We start from the raw sequence: 21,293 nt of genomic DNA, 5'->3' as shown, positions 1-21,293 counted from the left end.
TACTATGAGGTTTCTTCCTAACTAGTCTGATAATCCTCTGTATAAACGAAACAGTAATCTGAGAACAACAGCTAAATAAAAAATGAAAATAACTACTACAGCTAAGGGAAACCAAACAGTCGTTCTTGTTTATTGGCACAAAGGCCCATGATGTGTCACATGTGTACAGCACACTAAAGTTCAACATCCTGGGAATAGGATTATAAATTTATTTAAAGGAAGGGTTTTAGGTTTTTGTTGTTTTTTCTTTCTTTTTTTTTTTTTATCTGATGACTCTCCTGTCTCCCCTCCAAGGGAAAGGGAAGAGCATTTATTGAATAGCACCATTGTTTTAAATCTGTCAAATAAGACATGTAATAACAATGAAGGTAATGCATTGTCATCTTTTGCCTTGGCTTCGGTGGTGTTTCTCCTCCAAGCTCCTTTGCCAGACATGGTTTTTGCAGACAGCCATGCAGCACTAAGCTTTTCACTGGTCAGGCCCTTTGCTAAACGCCCGTTGCCCAGCCTGCATGGTGCAGGAGGCTGGCTCACAAAACCCAGGAGGGCCAGGAGGGCCTGGAGGACCAGGTACACCAGGAATTCCTGCCACCCCTGGGGGGCCTCGTTCACCATCCCGGCCATTCCTCCCGTAGCTGGCAGGACCAGGCTCACCTGAAACACAAATGATTGCATACATGAACAAGAGAGCCCCAATGGCTGTGAACTGTCCCAAGGCACTGGATTGCCTCCCCTAGCCCAGCAGGGTGCACAGAGGGCCTTAGTAAGTGCTTTTGGAAAGGATGGATGGAGACCGATGATGATGATGATGGTGATGATGATGATGATGATGATGATGATGATAAAATTCCTCCACTGGACTTGGATTTCTTAGAAATTAAAAATGGAAGGAGACCTCAGCATCTCTAGTATGTTGGCTTCTAGCCACATAGGTCTATTGAGCACTGAAATGTACTAAGCCATATTGGGATGAACTGTAAGTGTAAAACACACTGGAATTTTGAAAACTTGGTATAAATTTTTAAAATATATTTCATTAACAATTCTTGTTTTTATTACATAATAAAATGATAATATTTTGGACACCATGGGTTAAATAAACTATAATAAAACTAATTTCACCTGATTCTTTGCATTTGTTAATGTGGCTACTAGCAGATTTAAAATTATGCACACAACTCTCCTTGTGGCTTGCATCATCCCTAATAGGTGATCAATCTCCAGGCAGGGAGTAAAAGTATAGCTCAGTGGTTAGAAGAACAAGATTTAAAGACAGGTCTTGCTCTGCCATTTGTGAATAGGGTGATGTTAGCAAGTCACTAACCTTTCAGTTTCTTCATCTACAAGACAGGATGATACCTTCCTTAAAACTAAATTCCATGCCTTGAAAGCATCTAATAAATAGGTGCTATTATAATCATTATCAGTGATTGATGTCTTAGAAGCCTATGTAAAGCACCTACAAAGGTCCCAGATGTTTTCCCATCAGGGGCTCACCCCTATGTGAACTTTTATGAGGGCCTAAGTGCCTAGGGAGCATTTTTTCCCGTTGTCATATTCAAAGGTTGTTTGATCACCCAGTGGAGCATATTCTCTGAGGCAGGGCACCCCATAACAGGAATTTAGGCTATTTACCCAACCCATCATACAAGCAGTGTTTTCATCCTATTAGCGTAAAGATGGCAGGAAGAAATTGATGTAAAACAACCTGTATGTGCCACGATGATATGGTTTTATAGAGATCTCATTCCATCTCAGCCATCTTACCTCGGGCATTTAGCCAAAACACTGAACATGTTCAATTATATATTTGCTTAGATTTAATTACTTTCCTTCTTTCTCAGTGGTTTTCTTTTTCTTTTCTATTTTAGTGGTCTTATTACACATGTCTTTTATTGGTCTTATTCTAATGGCCTACTCTTATTAAGTGGCCTTATTATATATATCTCACATACTTCTATAAGGAAGACAGAGATCCTAATTTATATATAAGATCTCATTCTTCCTGTTATGCCTACAATTAGATCCACACAAAAGCAATAATATAGAACAAAGCATTATTAAGTTTTAAAAGAATAATTATCTTTGATTCTATCCATCTCAAGTCTGTAGATAAGCAGAGATGTAAGTAATTTTCCCTTATTTATCCCATAAGCTTCTATTTAACTATATTAAGTTGTAATGAAGCATATGATTATATGTTTTCCTCTTAAGACAAGGCCCCTGAGGAAGTTTTTCCTTAATCAGCAGCACCTATAAATAAGCCTCTAGCAGAGCCTATTCAGGTCTCCTGACACAAGTGGGTTTTTTTTTTTTTTTTTTTTTTTTTTTTGGTTTAAAAGGCCAGGGCAGCCCGGGGGGCTCAGCGGTTTAATGCTGCCTTCAGCCCAGGGCTGGATCCTGGAGATCCAGGATCGAGTCCCACGTCGGGCTCCCTGCATGGAGCCTGCTTCTCCCTCTACCTGTGTCTCTGGTCTCTGCCTCTCTCTCTCTCTCTCTCATAAAATATATATATATATATACCAGATAAAGGTGCATATAAAGGGTAACTTTCATACACCTTATAAGCAGTACGTTCTCATGGAGACACACCAGATCTGCCTTCACAAAATCAAATCAAGATGAAGAGGAGAAAATACCCAAAGGAGAGGTCACAAACCAAATGACCACAGAGGTGAAGTGGGTAATGTAGATCAGGGTGGGCAAACATGCAGTAGGTAACCCATGAGCCAACTCCTGTTTTTGTAAATAGTTTTATTAGAACAGAGCCATGATCACTTGTTTATGTATTGCCCACAGTTGCCTTTGTCCTACAAGGACAGAGCTGTATAATCCACAGAGCCCACAGGGCCCACAGATCCAAAAAATCTGGTCCTTTAAGGAGAAAGTTTCCTGACCCTTAAGGTAGTAAAGAAATGGCCCTGGATTAAGAAATGCTGTGCTATCTTTAGGAGAAGAAAACTGATAATACAAGTATAATGAAAACTCCCAGGATGCCTGGATGGCTCATGAGATTCCTGGGTGGCTCAGTGGTTGAGCATCTGCCTTCAGCTCAGGGTGTGATCCCAGGGTTCTGGGATGGAGCCCTCCAATGGGCTCCCTACGGGAAGCCTGCTTCTCCCTCTGCCTGTGTCTCTGCCTCTCTGTGTGTGTGTCTCTCATGAATAAATAAAAATAAAATCTTAAAAAAAAAAAGAAAGAAAACTCTCATCAGTGTTAGGGAGGCAATAGAGAGGACGGAGGTCTGTGGCAAAGCAGAGAGTGGTTGTCTGCTCCAGCCAACAGCTGCCATGAGAGAAGATGGGCAGTGCCTGCAGATAATTGTCAAGGAAAGCTGGAAGCTGCATTGTTCAATCTCTCAGTTTCTAAGTGTTAGCAACTATCTCAAATTTCTATTTAACATTTGTAGAGCCAGCCTCTTGCCTAAAACCTTACATTTAAGAGAATTTATTCTCTACTACATAACAATATTAGAAAGCAGAAGGAAAGCTTTTTAGGTTTTCATATTTAGTTCCCTATTATCACATTCCAGGAGAGGCTTTCACTTGCTGCATTTATTCCAGAAAGAGCTGATGAAGCCGTCCTGTATACCCACAATTTATTTTGTGTAAAGCACATCTAGTCCATTTCTCCTTTGGGCAAATACAGCTTTTGATGTTGTCATTGTTGTCATCCTCCTCATCATCACACTTATTAAATGCTTCTGCTTTACAATGGCCATGAACTGTGCTCATTATTGATCCTATTTTCCTCTTCTGTGAACTGAGAGTTAAGAAGGCTAAATAATCGTCCATGGTCACACAGCTATAGGATGCTGCAGCTAGAAACAAGGGCCCTTCACCACTACCCCAACCTAACCCTATTTACATACTCACTGATTAGCTAGTTTTGCGGAGGTGTGTGTATGTGTGATTGCGAGTGCGTGTGCCCACGTGTGTGGGTGGGAGGGTGTTTTTTGTTTAATTCTTTGGGCCTGAAATGACTAGGAAGTAAAAAGAGGCACAATAATCAAGTTGGTACTGATTCATCTGGAGCTCTATCATAACAAACCAAAGATATTTTTTCTGAGGTTTTGTCCTGTACAAATGACCAGAGGGAAAAAACAGCTATCATGTAACATAGCATCAGTTCTGGTGAGTCTAGACCCTGGGCATTTAATTTCAAATGTTCCTGTTATTGATTTAAGAGTGTAATTTTGGGGCGACGCTATGTCACAGTCCATTCAAGGAGTCCAGCAGTTGCATTAGCGAATATCTATAAACTACCCTCCAACTCCTGAGAAGAAAGCAGATCTGACGTGTTCTCATTCTGCCTCATGGGTATTTTAGCTCCACTAATTAACTGAAGACTACACAGTTTTCTGAAATTCAAGGACCTATAAAAACATTATTGCCAAACGTTATTTTTTAAAATGACCATGTCATTCTCTGTATGAACACTAGAGGGTAGTCATGCTACATTGATGGAGGCCAGTCCAGCTGGACGGTTCTGAAGGATTTAATAGATGCCCAGAGTGAAAGGGACTATGTATAAAGGCCTTAAACAAAAAACAACCTGCAAGTAATTTTCAGCATTAATTTGGTGATTTATCCATGGGTTATGTGAAATGTTTATATGTGCCAGGGACTTCCTTGCATTTCTTACCTTATGCTGTGCTTATTTTTGTGGTGTTTGTCAAAGCATACATGTCTAAGGAATTGGCATAAAGTGGTTTGTTTATATAAAATCCCAGTAGCCAAATAAAATAAATGCAGTGATGGAACTAGGATAAATGGCCACTGCTAAACTAGCCTAAACTGAGTGTGTCATTGGTTTGGGGCTTCTTGGTTTTTTTTCCACTCAATATTCACAAGCAAAGTTCACCTATGTGAAAATTTTGCAAAAGAAACCTAAATAGCCCAGTTGCCTAGTGTGACCCAGCACAAAGCCGGCTCTACCCTTCTCTCCTTGTCCAAGAAGCGAAAGCATGTCCGCTCACAAGCCACATTCCTGGTAGTCACATCCATATGAGTCCCTAGTTAACTGGCTTCTTTCCTTCATGAGCTTGCACAGTGGAGATCAGGACCTATTATTAAACATTTTTCCTTAAAAATCCACAGAGTACCAAGGAATTGGCCCCAAGTGGGCAAGTTTGGCGGTAGCAGGCGTAGAGTTTCTCTTAATGAGACAACCCAATCAAGCGATACTACCAAAGGCCTGTGGTAAGAAACTGAAGCTGGGGGGTGTGGGGGGGACGGGGGGGGCGGGGGGTTGGGAGCATCTAAAGTCCCAGGTGTCTAATGTGATCCACACTGTTCCATCAGAGAGGCAGAAAAGGAACCAAGGCTCTAAATGGTTATGGGACATGCTGAAGTTATATGGCTAGAGTGGCAAAGACAAACTAATCACAGTACTAGACAGCCAGCTCATCATTTTGTCTACTGCACGAACCTGGACCTAGAAAGTATGAATATTTGTCTCTGTCACCTAATACCTGGGAGACCTTTGTCAGGGCAGGTGACCTTTGTAATATATGTGTCCTCTATTATAAACAGAGGAATACAAAATAATCATAGCTAAGTTTGCAAAATGCTGGCCATGCACCAAGCACCATTCTAAGTGTTTCACATGTATGGACACAGACCCTCCTAAATAAGTCTAGAGGGTAGATGTGGTTATTAACCTTGTCATACCGAGGAGAAACTGAAGCGCTAAGAGGTAAAGTAGCTGCAAATAAGGGAAAGAGCCGTTATTGCACCATGAAAGCCTGACTCCACAGCCCATGCTTCTTAAATACCTACTCTGCCTACCTCCAGCTGTGAGAAACAAACTGGAAGACTTATGGGAACTTTTCAGACAACAGAGCACTATAGTCAAAATGATACAGTGTGGGTTAATAATGACCTATGGTCCATACTAACCCGTGTATCATTACAACCCCAAGGGCCACATAATACTTAACACTGAACATAATAATTAATGTATTAGTTACAGTTTTTTCAAATATATCAAGTATGTTTGCATCAGGAAGAATGAGCAAATGAACTTTCTCCATCCAGGAGGATTTAAGTCCCGAATCAAAGTCCCAGTAGGGACAACAAAGAAGGTCACAGGATGTCCTGTTCCGCAGGCTCTTTCAGGTACCAGACAAGTTCCTGCAAAGAGTACTATTAGAAGTTCCTCTAGACCCTAACATCCTATTAATATTATGCTTGTGACAGACAGGAAACCACATTCCTAATCACATTCCAAGCTCCACCGGGAAAATTAAAAGGCCTAGCCTCTCAGTGGACAGTGAACCAGTTCAATAATTTACTGTGAACCAGTACTCTACATTTATTATTTGGAGTCAAAGTCACCCAATGTCATAAAGCTAGTAAGTGAGAAAGTCAAGATTTGAACCCAGGATGTCTGAATTGTGGAGCTCCAAATAGCCCACTTTCAGAGTACTAGCTTTAGAGGAGGAATGACCCAAAAAGCTCTTGTTCAGGGACTGATGGATTCAAGAAATTGTTAGCTAAGCATATTCATAGTGTAGACAAGAGAATGTGAGCTGACCTAAAAGCCAAAGCATCCAGCTGGTGTCTCAGTGATTGGGGTAAACATAACCCTTTGTGCCCATGTGCTAAAAGCACTTGGAAAACTGCATGCTTTTGAAAGGTAGCCTAAACTTTTAAAATATAATCTGAAACTCAGATTTCTCACTAAATAATGTCACATAGCCTCTCAAGGGAAATATAACAAAAACGTAGACAAAGAACCAGGTTTCAGAGTGGTACCAGGAAGCAAGGGGCAAGGACTGGCAAAAGGCAGAAAAGAAAAGGTAAAGGGCAGGTTTAGCAGTCCTGAAAACGCCCATAAAATTTTTTTTTTAACAAATCTTATTTAAGTATTAAATCCAAGACCAGCTATAACAGGCAGACCTGCCCATAATGAGCTTGCCCTGACTTAACCATTTTGCCCACATATAAATGCCTGAAATGCTAAAAAGCAAATCAGGGAAGCCACTTTCTGATAGGGCAATGTCCGGAGAGTACATGTAAACCCCTCTGGGTCAGATGCAGCAGCTCTGAGCGGGTTATGGCACGTGGGGAATAATGTGTCCCCTCGTGACAGCCTGGGATGCTGCACATACAGAGCTGGTTTTGCCTCAGTCTTCCCATTTGACACTTTAAAACATGGTCTACCAACAGATTTTTTTTTAACACTAAGAGTCACCAAAAATGATAATATATTTATGATAAGATGTATTTCTGATAAAATCTTGCCAAGAATGCAAGTTGCTGGTTGAGAACTGTTACGTGGTTTGTCAACAAAATGGGAGGGGTAATTGTAAGGCAATCCTATAATAAATAATTAGGTAAATTACATGTAATATTTTTATCAGCTTTAAATCACCTATTGCTACCACTAATAAAGGAGGAAAGCACTCAGTAAATTCTATTTCCCTTTCCTCTTCTAAACATCCATGAATGAATATAGGCTTTAAAATACACTGAAATCTTCTTTTGGTCCCTTGTAGCTTCAACCAGATTTTCTTTCCTTTTCTGATCATAAAAATTTCCTTTTCCAATCACGAAAATTTATCAGTTTGTGAAAGCATCTTGACAGACTCATGAATCACAGCTTTAGCAAAGCAGTGTTTGAGCTATCTCCAAATGTATTCATATTTTTTTAAAAATTTTTAATGAGAACGCAATTCCTAGGAGCAATGAAATGGATAATGAGAAAGCAGTGATGTTTTTGGCTGCAATTAGAGTCATGATTGAATATGTAAGCTTCTGTCAGAATTAGAAAATGAGCATTTCTTTTTCTAAATTTCCCTACACCAAGTTTTCCAAATCCACTGTGCAAGCGTGGACCATCCTTTTTCTGCAGAAACTCTCACCCTGATCTCCTCAGCTCCAGGGTGTTTGGAAGCTTCCCTTAGCCACTGCCTCAGCTGCTATAAGAGTGCACTGGGAGGCTGTGTGTCATTCATGCCCTTAAACCGAACTGACTTTCCACCCTGCTAAGCTCCTTCTGTGATTGGGCTTGTAAGTCATTTCCCAGTGGATGACTGTGTGGCGGCCTGGACTATGGGGACAGAGTAGCCAGTGTGTAAAAAGAGAGCAGATGCCCAGTGAGAGAATCCAGGCTCTTCAAACAGAGGCAACTTTGTCGCCTCAGCCAACACAGCTGTGATATGTGGCTTGTGCATGGCTCTTTGTGGCTATATGAATAGGAATGTTCAGGTTTATTTGGGGGAAAGGGGGGCAAGTATGGGTTGCTGGAGGGTCTGGATATTTGAAACAGGAGCTTTCAAAATAAGGTTTCAGTCACCCCCTAAGCAACATGAGTAGTTTGAAAACTTGGATTAATTTTCTTGTTGCTCTGACTTTTTTGATTAAAAAATAAGTAGAAAACTATCAACTCGGCTAAAAATGAAAGGACCTCATTCATTCAGATTTTTCTAACAAGTGCACTGTGGCTGGACCTTGACACAATTTTAAAAATCATCTATTCAATAATAATATTTTAAGCCCTGACACTTGTTTTCTCACAAGGAACACAGGCAGGATTTACAAATGATTTAACTTTTCATTAAAGTTGGTCTCAAAAAATCTGCACCAACCATTATTGAGAATCATATGATATGCTTAAGTAATCAAAGAGCAAGTCTTAAAGATGTTGTCCAATTCAGACTTCCCATGTGCTACCAATTTCTCAACCCCATGCTGCCATATAACACACTTACCTGGGAGACCTGTAGCTCCGGGCAAGCCCTTAGGACCTCTTCCTGGAGGGCCACGTTCCCCCCTTTCTCCCAAGTCACCTGCATTTCATTAAAGAAATGTTATTTTTCTGTATGTTTATAAAAAGAAAGGTTGTAGTAAATATGTAGCAAGGAAAAACTTGAGTCAATTATATGAAGAGGTCTAAGGGGAAAAAAACTCAGATAATCATATTCATCAAATGATAAACAAAATCAATCAAATGATCAACATTCACCAAAATAAAGAATCAATGGCTACCTCCTTAACATGATAAAATATAATATTTACCTCAACCCGAAAGTTAGCATAATGCTTATGAGACACACGAGAAGCAGTTCCATTATAGACAGACATTACAGAGATGCCCACTTTATCACTAGTATTTGTCATTTGGTTTGGCAGTCAAAAACATCCCTATTTTCAAGTGATATGAGTGTATGTCTTAAATCATTGAAAATCAACTCAAAGTCTACTACAAGCAATGACAGAATTCATTCAAGTAGCAAGATAGAAAATATATGAAAATCAATAGTTTTCATATACACAATCATCCGAAATCAGGTGTAGTGAAAAAAATATCCCATTTATAATAGCAATTAAATTAATAACAAGAAATAAGTTTTATCAGAAATATGCAAATCCAACATTACAAAATTAACATTTCTAAAGGACACAAAAGGACTTGTTCTTAGATGGAATGACATCATCACAAAAAGGTGTGAGTTGTCCCTAAGCTGAAGTTTTATCATGATCCCAATAAAAAAGATTTTTTTAACCAGAAATGGGGATTCTAAAGTTTATACAGAAAAACACATAAGCCAGAGTAGCTACAAAAACTCCAAAAAGCTACTCGAAGGGAATTAATCCCACCACATATTAAACCAATTAAAATGGTATAGTGCTGGAACATGGATAGACCAGTGAACCCGCCCAAAAACAGGCTCCAATATATATAGGAATTTGTTCTGTAATAAGGTGCCATCTTAAAGTGGGAAATAGTCAAACAAGTCAAAAAATGGTGTTGGAAAAAGTGGGAAGCCAGTTGGAGAAAAAAAATAAAGTTGAACTTGTTCCTCACAACATAATCCAAGATAAATTACAAGTGAATCAAATATTTAAATGTATAAGAACCAGAAGAAAACAAGGGAGAATTATTTTATAACTTCAGATTTGAGTTGGCCTTTCTGTTATGATTCAAAATACGAAAAGATCCTAAAATCAATATAAAAAGTTCAACAACAATAAATAAAGAATATGTAAGCAAGAAAGTCACTAAAAGGAAACAAATATAGCTCTGAAATATATGAAAAAATCCTTGATTTCACTTTCACATCAAAATACATGGAAATTATGAATAACGTGAAAGCTACTTTGAACTAGAAGATAGGCAAATATTCCAAAGTTTAATTAAAGATATGCTAGCAAGTCTGTGGAAAAAGATATTATTATAAATTGCTAATAAAACTGTAAATTGGGACATTCTCTTGGAGGATAATTAAATAATATCTACCAAAATTACAAATGGTAGTACCATTTTACCTGGCAATTCCACTTCTAGGAGTTTATTGTAGAAAAACAGAGGTTATGTTGATATTTACACAAAAATGAAATATACAGTGTTGTTCACTGCAGCCTTGCCATATGGCAGAAGATTGGAAACAAAATGTCTGTGAGAGGGTTAAATGTACTACAGTACTTCCATAGAATGGCATACTACGCAGCTATGAGGAAGAACCAGGAAATTCTTCAAAACATTCTCAAGGCATATTGTTAAGTGAAAAAAAATCAAGGTCCAGATCACTACTAAAGGGCAATACAACTTGTTTCTAAAGGGATATGGGGAATGTATGTAATTATATATTGTATATAATCACTGGTAAGGATATTTAGGTAACTAGTAAAAGGGATTACCTAATGGGAAGGATAAAAGAATCTAGGCAGATGGGAGGCAGAGGTGGGGGAAAAACTCTTCACTAAATATATTTTTGTGTATTTTTAAATTTTCAAACACTGTAAATTTAGTGTTACTGAAAATAAATTAATGAATTTTCAAGATTTAAAATGTGCTGTCACAAGTGCCTACATTTCACTTGTGATTCATTATTTACAGGGAATATGCTTTGGATTGCAACCAGCCATGTGTATTTGCAAGACAGTTGATTGAATTTGGGGATTCAGCAGCCACAGAACCAAATTTCATTAATTATCCTGGCCCCTGCAGAGAAACCCAGAAACTTGGCCTCATTAACAAAGTGTCCTAATACCTAGTCAACTGGTCCTAAATGATGTTTACGGTTCCTAATAGAAGTCATTATTCTACTATCCCATTGGTATAGTATTATATTATTATCCTTCTACTCTTTTAGAAGATGTGGTGGCATTTTGCAACAAATTCTATACATAATCATTTTTCCAAACATTTGTATCAGCTCAACTTTATTCAATATTGAGTCGTTTGTTATAATTTTTTAAAAAGCATACATGCCAAAATAGTAAAAAAAAAAAAAAAAACCCTCTAATTATTAAGTGAATGTTTAAATAGCCACCATACTTTGATTTTAGCTGTGAATGCCCTTGTATGAATATTTTTATCATGAATCAACTCTATTTTAAAAACAATTTTAGGGATCCCTGGGTGGCGCAGCGGTTTGGCGTCTGCCTTTAGCCCAGGGCGCGATCCTGGAGACCCGGGATCGAATCCCACGTCGGGCTCCCTGCATGGAGCCTGCTTCTCCCTCTGCCTGTGTCTCTGCCTCTCTCTCTCTCTCTCTCTCTCTCTCTCTCTCTCTCTCTCTCTCTGTGTGACTATCATAAATAAATTTAAAAAAAATAAAAAAATAAAAAAAAATAAAAACAATTTTAAATTTATATAAATACTGTGTAAGGATATAGAGCTCAAGTTGAACTCATATTCACGTAAACTATTTTTTAACACTCATCAATATGGCCTTACTATATTAGGAAGATATGATAATTAGCATTTTAAAAACTAACAACTTAAACGCTCTTGTTAACTTAGCAATTTAAATGTCATATCACTGTAATTCTGGAGGCTAGCGATGAAAAGAGAACCAATAAATGTGCCACATTTTCTGAAGATATGAGATGAAGATTATAAATTAAACAGTAACTTTCATGCAGACAGTGAAAGTTAAACACATTCTAGCGTGAAGCCACATCAACTTTAAAATGTTGCTTGCAAGGAAGAAAATCTCATTGCTCCATAGTTGCCATTTATTTCATTTATTTGAAAGGTGTAACTGATACTCTGACCCCACGCAAGCAGATTAATCCAAAAAAAGTGTTAGTCACAGTAATGATATGTGTATTTTCTCAAGCCTTCATTTACATATTGCATCTGTTTGACTTACACTAAAATATCTATATATATATCTATATAAAATTAATTCAAACCATGAATATTTAAAAACAGTACTTATGACAAAGAAGACTAACACTAAGCAAAGTGAACATAAAGCCAATAAGATATCTCTGTTTCTGCTTGAGTATACATATAAAAATGTACATGTGGCATAAGTCTTGACCCTAACATGTTTTTATAATATTGCACAGAGCATGTCGATAGAAACAAAAAAATATATATATAAATGATTTGAGTATGATTTCTGGCATATTTCTACTAGCTCCTACTGAAAATGTTTCACTGTGTTTTGCAGACTAATTTTTTAGGAAAAAATGATTTTTATTAAAGACATAGCTTGAACTGCTAAAAACTTTGGTGAAATTTATTTGTTCATTATTTATGTAGTAATTTCCTTGGAGAAAGACTCTCAAAGTAATATGGTGAGCAAGACTCAGACTGTCCCTTCTTTATTAGACATGGGAAAGAGGCAGCAGGTGACACTGAAATACATCTCTAACTAGCTGGACATTTAAGTTTCAAATACTGGAGTATTTGTTCTCAGGGAAATATTGATCTGTAACCTTTGGCTAATGGGATACTATATGTTTTCAATTAAATATCACTGTTATAATGTATGCAGTAGGATGAGAAAGGTCAAGTCCGGTTACCTGGAACCATACCTTTCCAAATTTGTGACAGCACTTATTGATAAAATCCCAGGATAGTACTCCTTTCTTCTCACACCCCAAATTTCAAGAAGTAAAACAGAGAAGATGCTGCTTTAAAGGAACCCAGTGATGATAAAGGGATGGAGGAAATTAGGGAGAAAAAGTCCTTTAGAAAAAAGAAAAAGACTATCTCTTTTGGATTATAGACTGTGTCATAAATGCTGAAGAAAAATTAGGGGGAGGTCCCTTATACAATAAAACTATGCTTGATGAATAAACTCTGTGCCAGAAGCATTTTCCAGGTTCCATATACATAAATACATTTTTCTTCCCTTCAAAATAAGGTTCATCTGCTGGAGCCAACTCAGCCCAACTCAGTCACCATCCAATGCTACTATTAGCTTCCCAGGAAGCTTCCTGAACATTTCACCCCTGTTTTCTGTGGTTCCCATCCCTGATTGTACATTAAAGTCACATGGGGAATGTTTTTAAATCCTGCTGCTCAGACCTATTAAGTCAAAGTCTCTGGGAATGTGACCCAGTTGTGGACAGTTTTTAAAGCTCCCCAGGTCATTCCACAGTGCACCCCGGCCTGAGAAACACAGATTTAGGCAGACTCTACTAGCATAGCAAGCAGACACAGACATTCTTATTTCTTAGAAAATAAGATCAGATTTCAGGTGCATTCTCTTACTAACTCAAAGTTAAGTTCTATCCCACATATGGAGACTTCCTTTAAGCCAAAGAAAATAGGGCTGTGATTTCTATAGTCCCTACAAGGTGTTTCCTTTCGGCAGGAAAATAGGAGACTCCTCTACACTGGGGCATTTAGCAATATCAGATTCATCTGGAGGCTTGTTAGACCACAGACTACTGGCCCCCCCTGCAGAGTCTCTGATCAGTGGGACAGGGGTGGGCTGGAAAATTTGTATTCCAAAAAGGGTCCCTGGTGGTACTGACGCTCCAGGGAGCACTCTCAGAACCACGGCTCTAAAAGGAACTTATAAGAAAGGCTGAGGAATCACTGTGAGCCCTGGTACAACAGAACCAGCTAAGTCAACAATCCACTTGAGGCACCAGAATTTCTTGGAAATTGTGAACAGAATGAATAGGGTCTAAGCACAAAGAGAGTACCTACTCATAAGTTCCTGAATCAGTAGCTAAAAGTAGGACAAAGATGAATGGCTATGTGATTCTTTTAAAGAAACTACTCGGTTCTCTTTGAGATGAGCTCTGAGCTCTCTCCATATTTGATTTTATCCAGCCTCTGAAAGTTTGGAAATTGTGCCAGCCTTACAAGAGGCTCCAATTAGGGTTCATTTTTTCACATACAGCAATGCACATGCCAAAAAAAAATCAAATATAATTAACAAAATTGTTCCAGCTGAAACCATCGTTAGCCAAATACATCAGCAATTCATTTATAGATCCAAAAAGGCAGCTTGCTTGTCCTCTGACCCTTCACACCATAATATTTATCCCTAATTGGAGCACCACCATTAAAAAAAAATACTTTCTCTTGTTTCTGACGCCACATCTTTCTGAAGTTCCCTAGAAAGCGGTCAGTCACTCATGATGTAGAAATTCTTCATTTTGTTTAGCCTTCTCTGTAAATTATCCAGGACACACACCAGCCCCAGCTGACATACTTACCTCAATGAGCAAACACCATGTGAGGCAACCAGTCCTCCTGCAGGTCCTGCTTATTACCTAACACATGATAATTTTTTTTTCAAAACACTGGTTTTTAAGGACTTAACTTGCTTTAAATAAAAGGGGAAGAAGCAAACTTTCTCACATTCCCTCACATGGTAAAGAAGGAAAAGGTTCCATAGCACTTCAGAGCCGGAAAAAAATCCATCAAAACTAAATATCCAATGTCACTTTTTAAAAGAAGAGGGAGGCAGCTTCAATTCATGATGTAATTTGTCTTATGACCTGCTAACAAATGCTGTTAATTTAATGGATGCAAACAGTCTAAGGCTGGTTGCCACCTTCCAAGACTTCTACAATGATTTTAGAGTCTCAAAAAAACAAAACAAAACAAAACAAAACAAAAAAACAAACACTGAACGATCATTCTTTAAACTTTACAAGATCCTGTAAAGTTTATTTTGAACTATGACTGAGGCAGAGGGTAACTGAAAAAGATCAGTACTAAAAACCAAGGGACTTTAATTCTAGTTTTTAGTCTCCTATTGTCTACAGCAAGTTAAAGAAGATGTCGTATAATAGTTTCCTGATCTTTACCATCACCACTGAATGATACATCTCCTTATCTCACAGGATATCTGGAGCTTGGAAGGATGTATAGATACATCTGAAAAAGGACAGTGTGTGTTCTTTTATTCTACCTGGGCAAAATGCCTTACCTTTAGGCCCCCTCAAACCAAGAGCACCAGGGGGGCCTTTAATGCCTGGGAGGCCACGAAGTCCCATTTGGCCTGGGAAACCATTCTCTCCAGGAGGTCCCGGGGGACCAGGGGGCCCAGGCCTTCCAGGGAGTCCAGAGGCTCCTGAGTCCGGTCGCTTGAGACTAGCAGCCATCTCAGCAAGATGCTCTAAAAGATAATAAACAAAACAGCCCAGAGAAGTCAGAAACATAAAAGTAAATTCAAAGGAAAAAGGGGTATTTCAAGTGTCTTTTTTCTATATGTGTCACCAGAGCTTCAAAATTGGTAGTGAGAAGTGAATAAAGTTGGATCATTTTTCCATGGACTTTCTGCCAAGAAGCTTCACTGGTGCTGTTTTATTCAGCTCTCCCTGGATATATTTGGTCCTGCTGTTCTGAGACAAGGGGAGGAGGGTTAAAAAAAAAAAAAAAACATACACGGCAAGGCTTTTGGGTGAGCAGTGTTCTCAAAGGATGAGTATGTCACCTGAGTCTCGGCTGGTTATCTGAAAACCCAGGATGGGAAGAAAATGAGTTTCTTAGGAGAGGTAGAAGTGGATGTCCAGAAGCTTTTTAAAATCCAGGGACACTGTCCAGAATTAGTACTGAGAGAGCATTTGAGACCTAGCCCCACATGTTTAGTTTGAAGATACTGAGTGACCTAAAATATCCTGAGCATTCACGACTTCTTATAAATTCCCCTCTCAAAAGTTTTTTCATGCTTGGAATAGACAACAGACATTAAAAATAGCCTGCTTCGTGGGAATGTTCACAGTCTGTCTTAAAAATTAATAACTATGTGGGCTTTTTCAGAAACCATTAAATAGATTAAGAATCATCCACGAAACCATGAAAAGCAAGAAAACTTTCCTATAAAAATACTCTATGGGAAATATGCCAGTGCAATATTTTTTAAAGGTGTGAAGGAGATTATGAATTGGAAACAAATTTCTAACCAACATTTTAAAATTGTTTAAATGTGAACATTCTTGTTTGCCTTATGTAAGTAAGAGTTAGCATAAAATTATAATTTTCTAGGGATGTAATGTTTAAAATTGAAATATCCTTTCAAGATTAAATGTCTGCAATGTAGAGACTTATATTGGTTTTCAAATATAGAAGTGACACTTCCATCCTGGAAAACTCTACAAGTGTACTAGACAAATCAGACTATCTTATGAGCATACAAAAGAAGAGTATTTATTGTGACAGAATTAGTTCCAACCAAATTATTTGTTAGAAGGATCCAATTTTACAGGATCTCCCCAATTCCTGTCTCCCCAGTTTCTCCCTTTCCTATATGACAGTAGAACTAGACCAATTCTAAAACAGCTATGGCAAATAGCAAGTGCTATAGCCATAGATGTATTTAATTTTTTTAAAGATTTTATTTATTTATCCATGAGAGACACACAGAGAGAGAGACAGGCAGAGACACAGACAGAGGGAGAAGCAGGCTCCATGCAGGGAGCCCGATGTGGGACTCGATCCCAGAACTTCAGGATCACACCCCGAGCCGAAGGAAGACACTCAACCGCTTAGCCACCCAGGCATCCCTCCATAGATGAATTTAGATAAAAGTTAGCAAATGTAAAAATATATCACCATTTGGGTAAAATACGAGTTACTGATTTTCTACATATGTGATACATTAGTAGAGATAATGTCCTTTATGCTTCTTATGGGCATGAAGACTGTCAATTACTTCACAGAGATAATTGTGAAGATTATCTCACAGTGAGAGCCAGAATCAGTACCAGGTACACACTAGGTGGAAGGATGTTAAGGAGGGGAAAAATACCTGAGAATCTGTGTCCCTAAGGGGGAAAAAGTGCACATGTATGCGTGCTTTCTTGTAAATTAACCTCCTTGGCAAAAAAAAAAAAAAAAAAATACAGGTATGTATGCAAAAAAGCCACTGAGAACAAAAATAGACTAACCCAAAGGCACCTGGGTAATGCATTCAGTTAAGCATCTGACTCTTGGTTTTGCTCAAGTCATGATCTCAGGGTCCTGAGATCCAGCCCTGCATGAGGCTCCATGCTCAATGGGAGTCTGCTTAAGATTTTCAAGATTTTCTCTCCCTTTCCCTCTGCCCTTCCCCTTGCTTGTGCGTGTGTTCTCTCTCTCTCTCTCCTCTCTCCCTCTCTCTCTCTCTTTCTCAAATAAATAAATAAATCTTTTTTAAAAATAGGCTAACCTAGAAAGACAACATTTTTCTTTGAGGTAATATGCCATTCTGTGACAACAAATTAGGTATAGCAATTAATATATTATTCAAAACCTCTCACCTTTATTTTTTTATCAAATATATTTTTCCACTATGAGTTCTGGGCCTTCTTTTTTAAAGATTTTTAAAATTTATTTATTCATGAGAGACAGACACAGAGAGGGGCAGAGATATAGGCAGAAGGATAATAAGCAGGTTCCTGCGGGGAACTCAATGCAGAACTCGATTCCGGGACCCTGGGATCATAACCTGAGCCAAAGACAGAGGCTCAACCCCTGAGCCACTAGGCATCCCCTAAATCTCCCACCTTTAAAGCACATGAAAAGTCAAGATATTATGATTTATTTACCTTGCATGACTCTCATGCAAACCTGCTTAATGTGCTGATCTGTTGGTGCTCTACCCTGAGACAGGAAAAAAAAAAAAAAAAGACGGTTTATACACAGAACCATAAAGAAGACATTGTTAAATGGTAACCTGACAGACTCAGCAAGAGGCCAGGTGGCTGGATTTACAAGAAAACTCGCCCACACTGCTGAGGAGCTACTGTCTGGGCTAGCCTGGCTCCCCACCCCTTCTGGTGCAGTGAGATAGTCTCCAAAGGGAAACCCCAGGGAATGCCCACTACTCACTGGAGGACCCTGGATGCCGGGCAGGCCAGTGGCACCCTGCTCTCCCTGCACACCTCGTGGTCCAGGCGGTCCTCTGGGTCCTTCCTCTCCAGGAAGCCCCCGACTTCCTTCAGGCCCCCTCAAGCCAGGCTCCCCAGGGTTACCCACCTAGAACAAAATGGCACATTATAAAACCAGGGCTATCCACAAGTAATGTGTCTGCTTAGTATTAATATAAGACTTACATGAAATTTTGGGTTTGCCAAGAAATGTTTGTTCAGAGGGTACAAATTCTCAAGGTAAAGACACAGAATGCCACAGTGTCTGAGATTTCCAGTTCAAGTAAAGTTTTTCAAAACTTTTCTTTTTGGTACAGTTATTGTTTCAAAATGTTAATTGCAACAAGACATTTTTAAACTACATTCTTTATACTTTAAGCCACTTCCTAAGAACAAGTTAGCTTTTAATAAGACTTGATAACTTTCTCTGGCCACAAAAAAAAGCCACTGAGTTCATACAAAGACATGTTACTTTGTATCATCAATACAGAAAGCCTAAAATAGTTTTATAACACTCTGGAGAATTTGAAGAAGCAGATGTAATGAGAAATTATAAAATACTAACATTAACTAAATACATTTAAAATGCTTCACTTACAATGAATACACTTAAAATACTGGAACAATGAGTGAGTCCATAATTTATCTAAGTCTTGCGGAAGCTAAAAATCTAAATAATACAGAAGTTAAAAAGTAAACCAACTATTTCCTTAGCACAAAAGCATATACTGGTTAGATTTCTGTTCTGAAAGCAGACCACTAAAAGCATTTTTAAAAGTCCCCATCCACAAGAACTGCTTTAAAATGAGATTAAATTAATTGACTTTCTGTTAAGCTACCTCTGGTAGAATTTATGGAATAGTAGTTACAATGTGCCATTGTTTATAGAATAAGAATGAGAAGATAAAAGGACAGGAGGCATTAAGAGAGTGCTAGTGCTCAAGATAATGTCTATAACACAACTTAATCCTGCTTCTTTCTCATATGCAACATTTTCCTAGAAAGAGTTAACTCCTTCAAACAGATATTTTAAGCTGAAGGAAAAAAGGTGATGAGGCAGGGTTTTCACTAGACACATTGGAATAAAGCTCAGCAAGTGTGCTTTTTCAAATCTCTCTTTATGCAAAAAAACTGATACTCATCTAAGTCGTCAAAATAGTTTCTATGAAGAAATTATGGCTTAAAGGACTTGGCAAAAGATGGCTGTCATCTTTTGTTGTTGGCTGTCAACAAGAGAGAGCTAAGGGTGTGCTGTGGAGGGTTTGGACTTGTCAGATGACTACAGTGTAAAACTGTAACAACTATTAAAACAACCCAGAGAAGCCAAAATGAATTTGCAAATGCACTAAAGAACTGGAAGAAAACAAAAGAGACCAAATCAGTCTATCATCTTGTTGACAATACTGCTAGAAAGAGGGATGGGGCATTTTTGATGAAGAGATCAAGGACCAACATGGCCAGGACATCTCAAGGACTGCAGGTCTTTGGAAAGAATTTCTCAATTGAGTGGTATACTGAAGTAGAAACTGGGGTACAGACTTCACCTACTATCAGATTTGTCCCTACTGAGATTACTGAGCAAGGTGAACATGTGTCTGCTAGTAACCATTTCCCATGACTTCGGGACAACACACTTTAGCTGCATCAGAATTACGTGGGTAGTGTCAGAGAAGAAAGAGGTAGGGAGGGAGGTGATAAATCAAGAGTTAATTCCTAGTAATATACCCAAATTTAAATGAACTTAACTCGTTTTGATCACTGCATTGTTCATTCACTTTTTCCTCTTACAGCTTGAATTCCTACCATTGAACATCACTGATTATTTCTAGATAGTGACATTGGATTTCTATTACCACATCCTATCAAGATTTACTCTTTATATTTCTTCTCAATCCTAAACCCTTTCTGTCAAAGATTCTTAGGTGTAAAGATGTTACTTGAAGCCTGGGACTGTCAATGGTGTTTCGAGGCAATTTGTAAACAGGTGAGTTAATACAGTATAATAGTTTCCATCTCAGGGATATGTAAAGGGCTGGCACTGCAACCAAGTCTGGGATGCAGCATCCTCTGGGAGAGAGTTGAGCTGAGGATCCGGGCTAAATGCCTAGGCAGGAGACAGCTATTCTAAGGAAAGAGGAAGAGTGTTCCAGGCTAGGAGAAAACACAAGGCATTAAACAGCATGCCAAGTAAAAACAACTGCAAACAGATGAAGGTAGAGATGAAGTTGGCAAGGCAGAGACCACTTCATCAAAGACTTTGTATATTTTAGTAAAAGTCAGATTTTATTCTATCAAATGTTATTCCTGAAGGGCTTATGCAGAGGAGGGATAAATAATGGGCTTTATCTTTTTTCTAGATGACACTGGCTGCTATGAGAATAACATTGTACAGGGGCAGAGAGGGTGGAAAAGATTCCAGAAACAGGAACTGAGAGATGAACTGGGAGCCAGTGGTAGCGGTATTTGTGGTTAAGGTCTGAGCTTCATCTTTTCTCCTTATACTTTCTTAAATTTCTTGTTGTATTAAACATGCATTCCTTTTAAATTAGTGAATCATCCCAGGTTTGCTAGTTCTCTTGTTGGTTCTATACTTGGTTCTATTAAATTCATTCTAGCAATTGGTCCTATTATCGGTTCTATAATTCTGAATACATCTAATCTCTATGGACATCAGTTTAGTGTCTATACAATGATGAATTAAATGAGATTATCATTTTCTAGCTTTAATAATTGTCTATTTTCTTATGCATTATGACTTTGTTGCTTCCCCAACTAGAACACACGGGAGGTTAATAAAATTACTGAAATATTTTCAATGGTATGACTGCCACTGAAATTCATTTATACTCCTGTCACCACAAAAAAAAAAGTCAGTTCTTTTAAAATTTGTGAAAGAAATTGCCGTGTATACTCATTGAGACACTTGTGATAAAAACTTCCTTTAGAGTGGATTAATTCAAAAGGCAGATCCATTTACACTATTATGAGTTGTTTGGGTTTTTTTTTCCCCCTTTGGATGAATCTATTACTTAAATAATAAATTTAGACATTAATCTCCTTGAAGGTTAGTCCTTTAAGAATTGAATTTTATAGAGTGATTGCATAAAGAAGAACCTTGCATTTTCTATAGCTTTATTGATACTTTTATTTTTTTTATACCATTATTGTCCATTGTACTTACAGATCCCTTTGGCCCAGGTAATCCTATCTCTCCCTAAATCAATAAAACAAAAT

The 21,293-nt window shown here is 38.2% G+C and overlaps 1 protein-coding gene across 1 annotated transcript in view; it reads right to left on the bottom strand.

The window, feature by feature from the left end:
* Positions 1 to 195: 195 nt before the first annotated feature.
* The window catches only part of COL9A1 (collagen type IX alpha 1 chain), an 89,574-nt gene continuing 68,476 nt past the window's right edge, over positions 196 to 21,293 (bottom strand). The window contains exons 33-38 of the mRNA XM_072832450.1: positions 21,241 to 21,273; positions 18,022 to 18,168; positions 17,739 to 17,793; positions 15,140 to 15,328; positions 8,717 to 8,794; positions 196 to 654 (exon numbers count right to left, since the gene is read on the bottom strand). Of these exons, the coding sequence (XP_072688551.1) occupies positions 470 to 654; positions 8,717 to 8,794; positions 15,140 to 15,328; positions 17,739 to 17,793; positions 18,022 to 18,168; positions 21,241 to 21,273 (687 nt within the window). The 3' untranslated portion in view covers positions 196 to 469. The remainder of the gene's footprint in view (positions 655 to 8,716; positions 8,795 to 15,139; positions 15,329 to 17,738; positions 17,794 to 18,021; positions 18,169 to 21,240; positions 21,274 to 21,293) is intronic.

The sequence above is a fragment of the Canis lupus genome, chromosome 7, assembly GCF_048164855.1.
Source record: "Canis lupus baileyi chromosome 7, mCanLup2.hap1, whole genome shotgun sequence".
NCBI classification, from domain to species: domain Eukaryota; kingdom Metazoa; phylum Chordata; class Mammalia; order Carnivora; family Canidae; genus Canis; species Canis lupus.
Note: the sequence above shows the minus strand (reverse complement) of the source record. Positions and strands in the feature narration are given on the sequence as shown.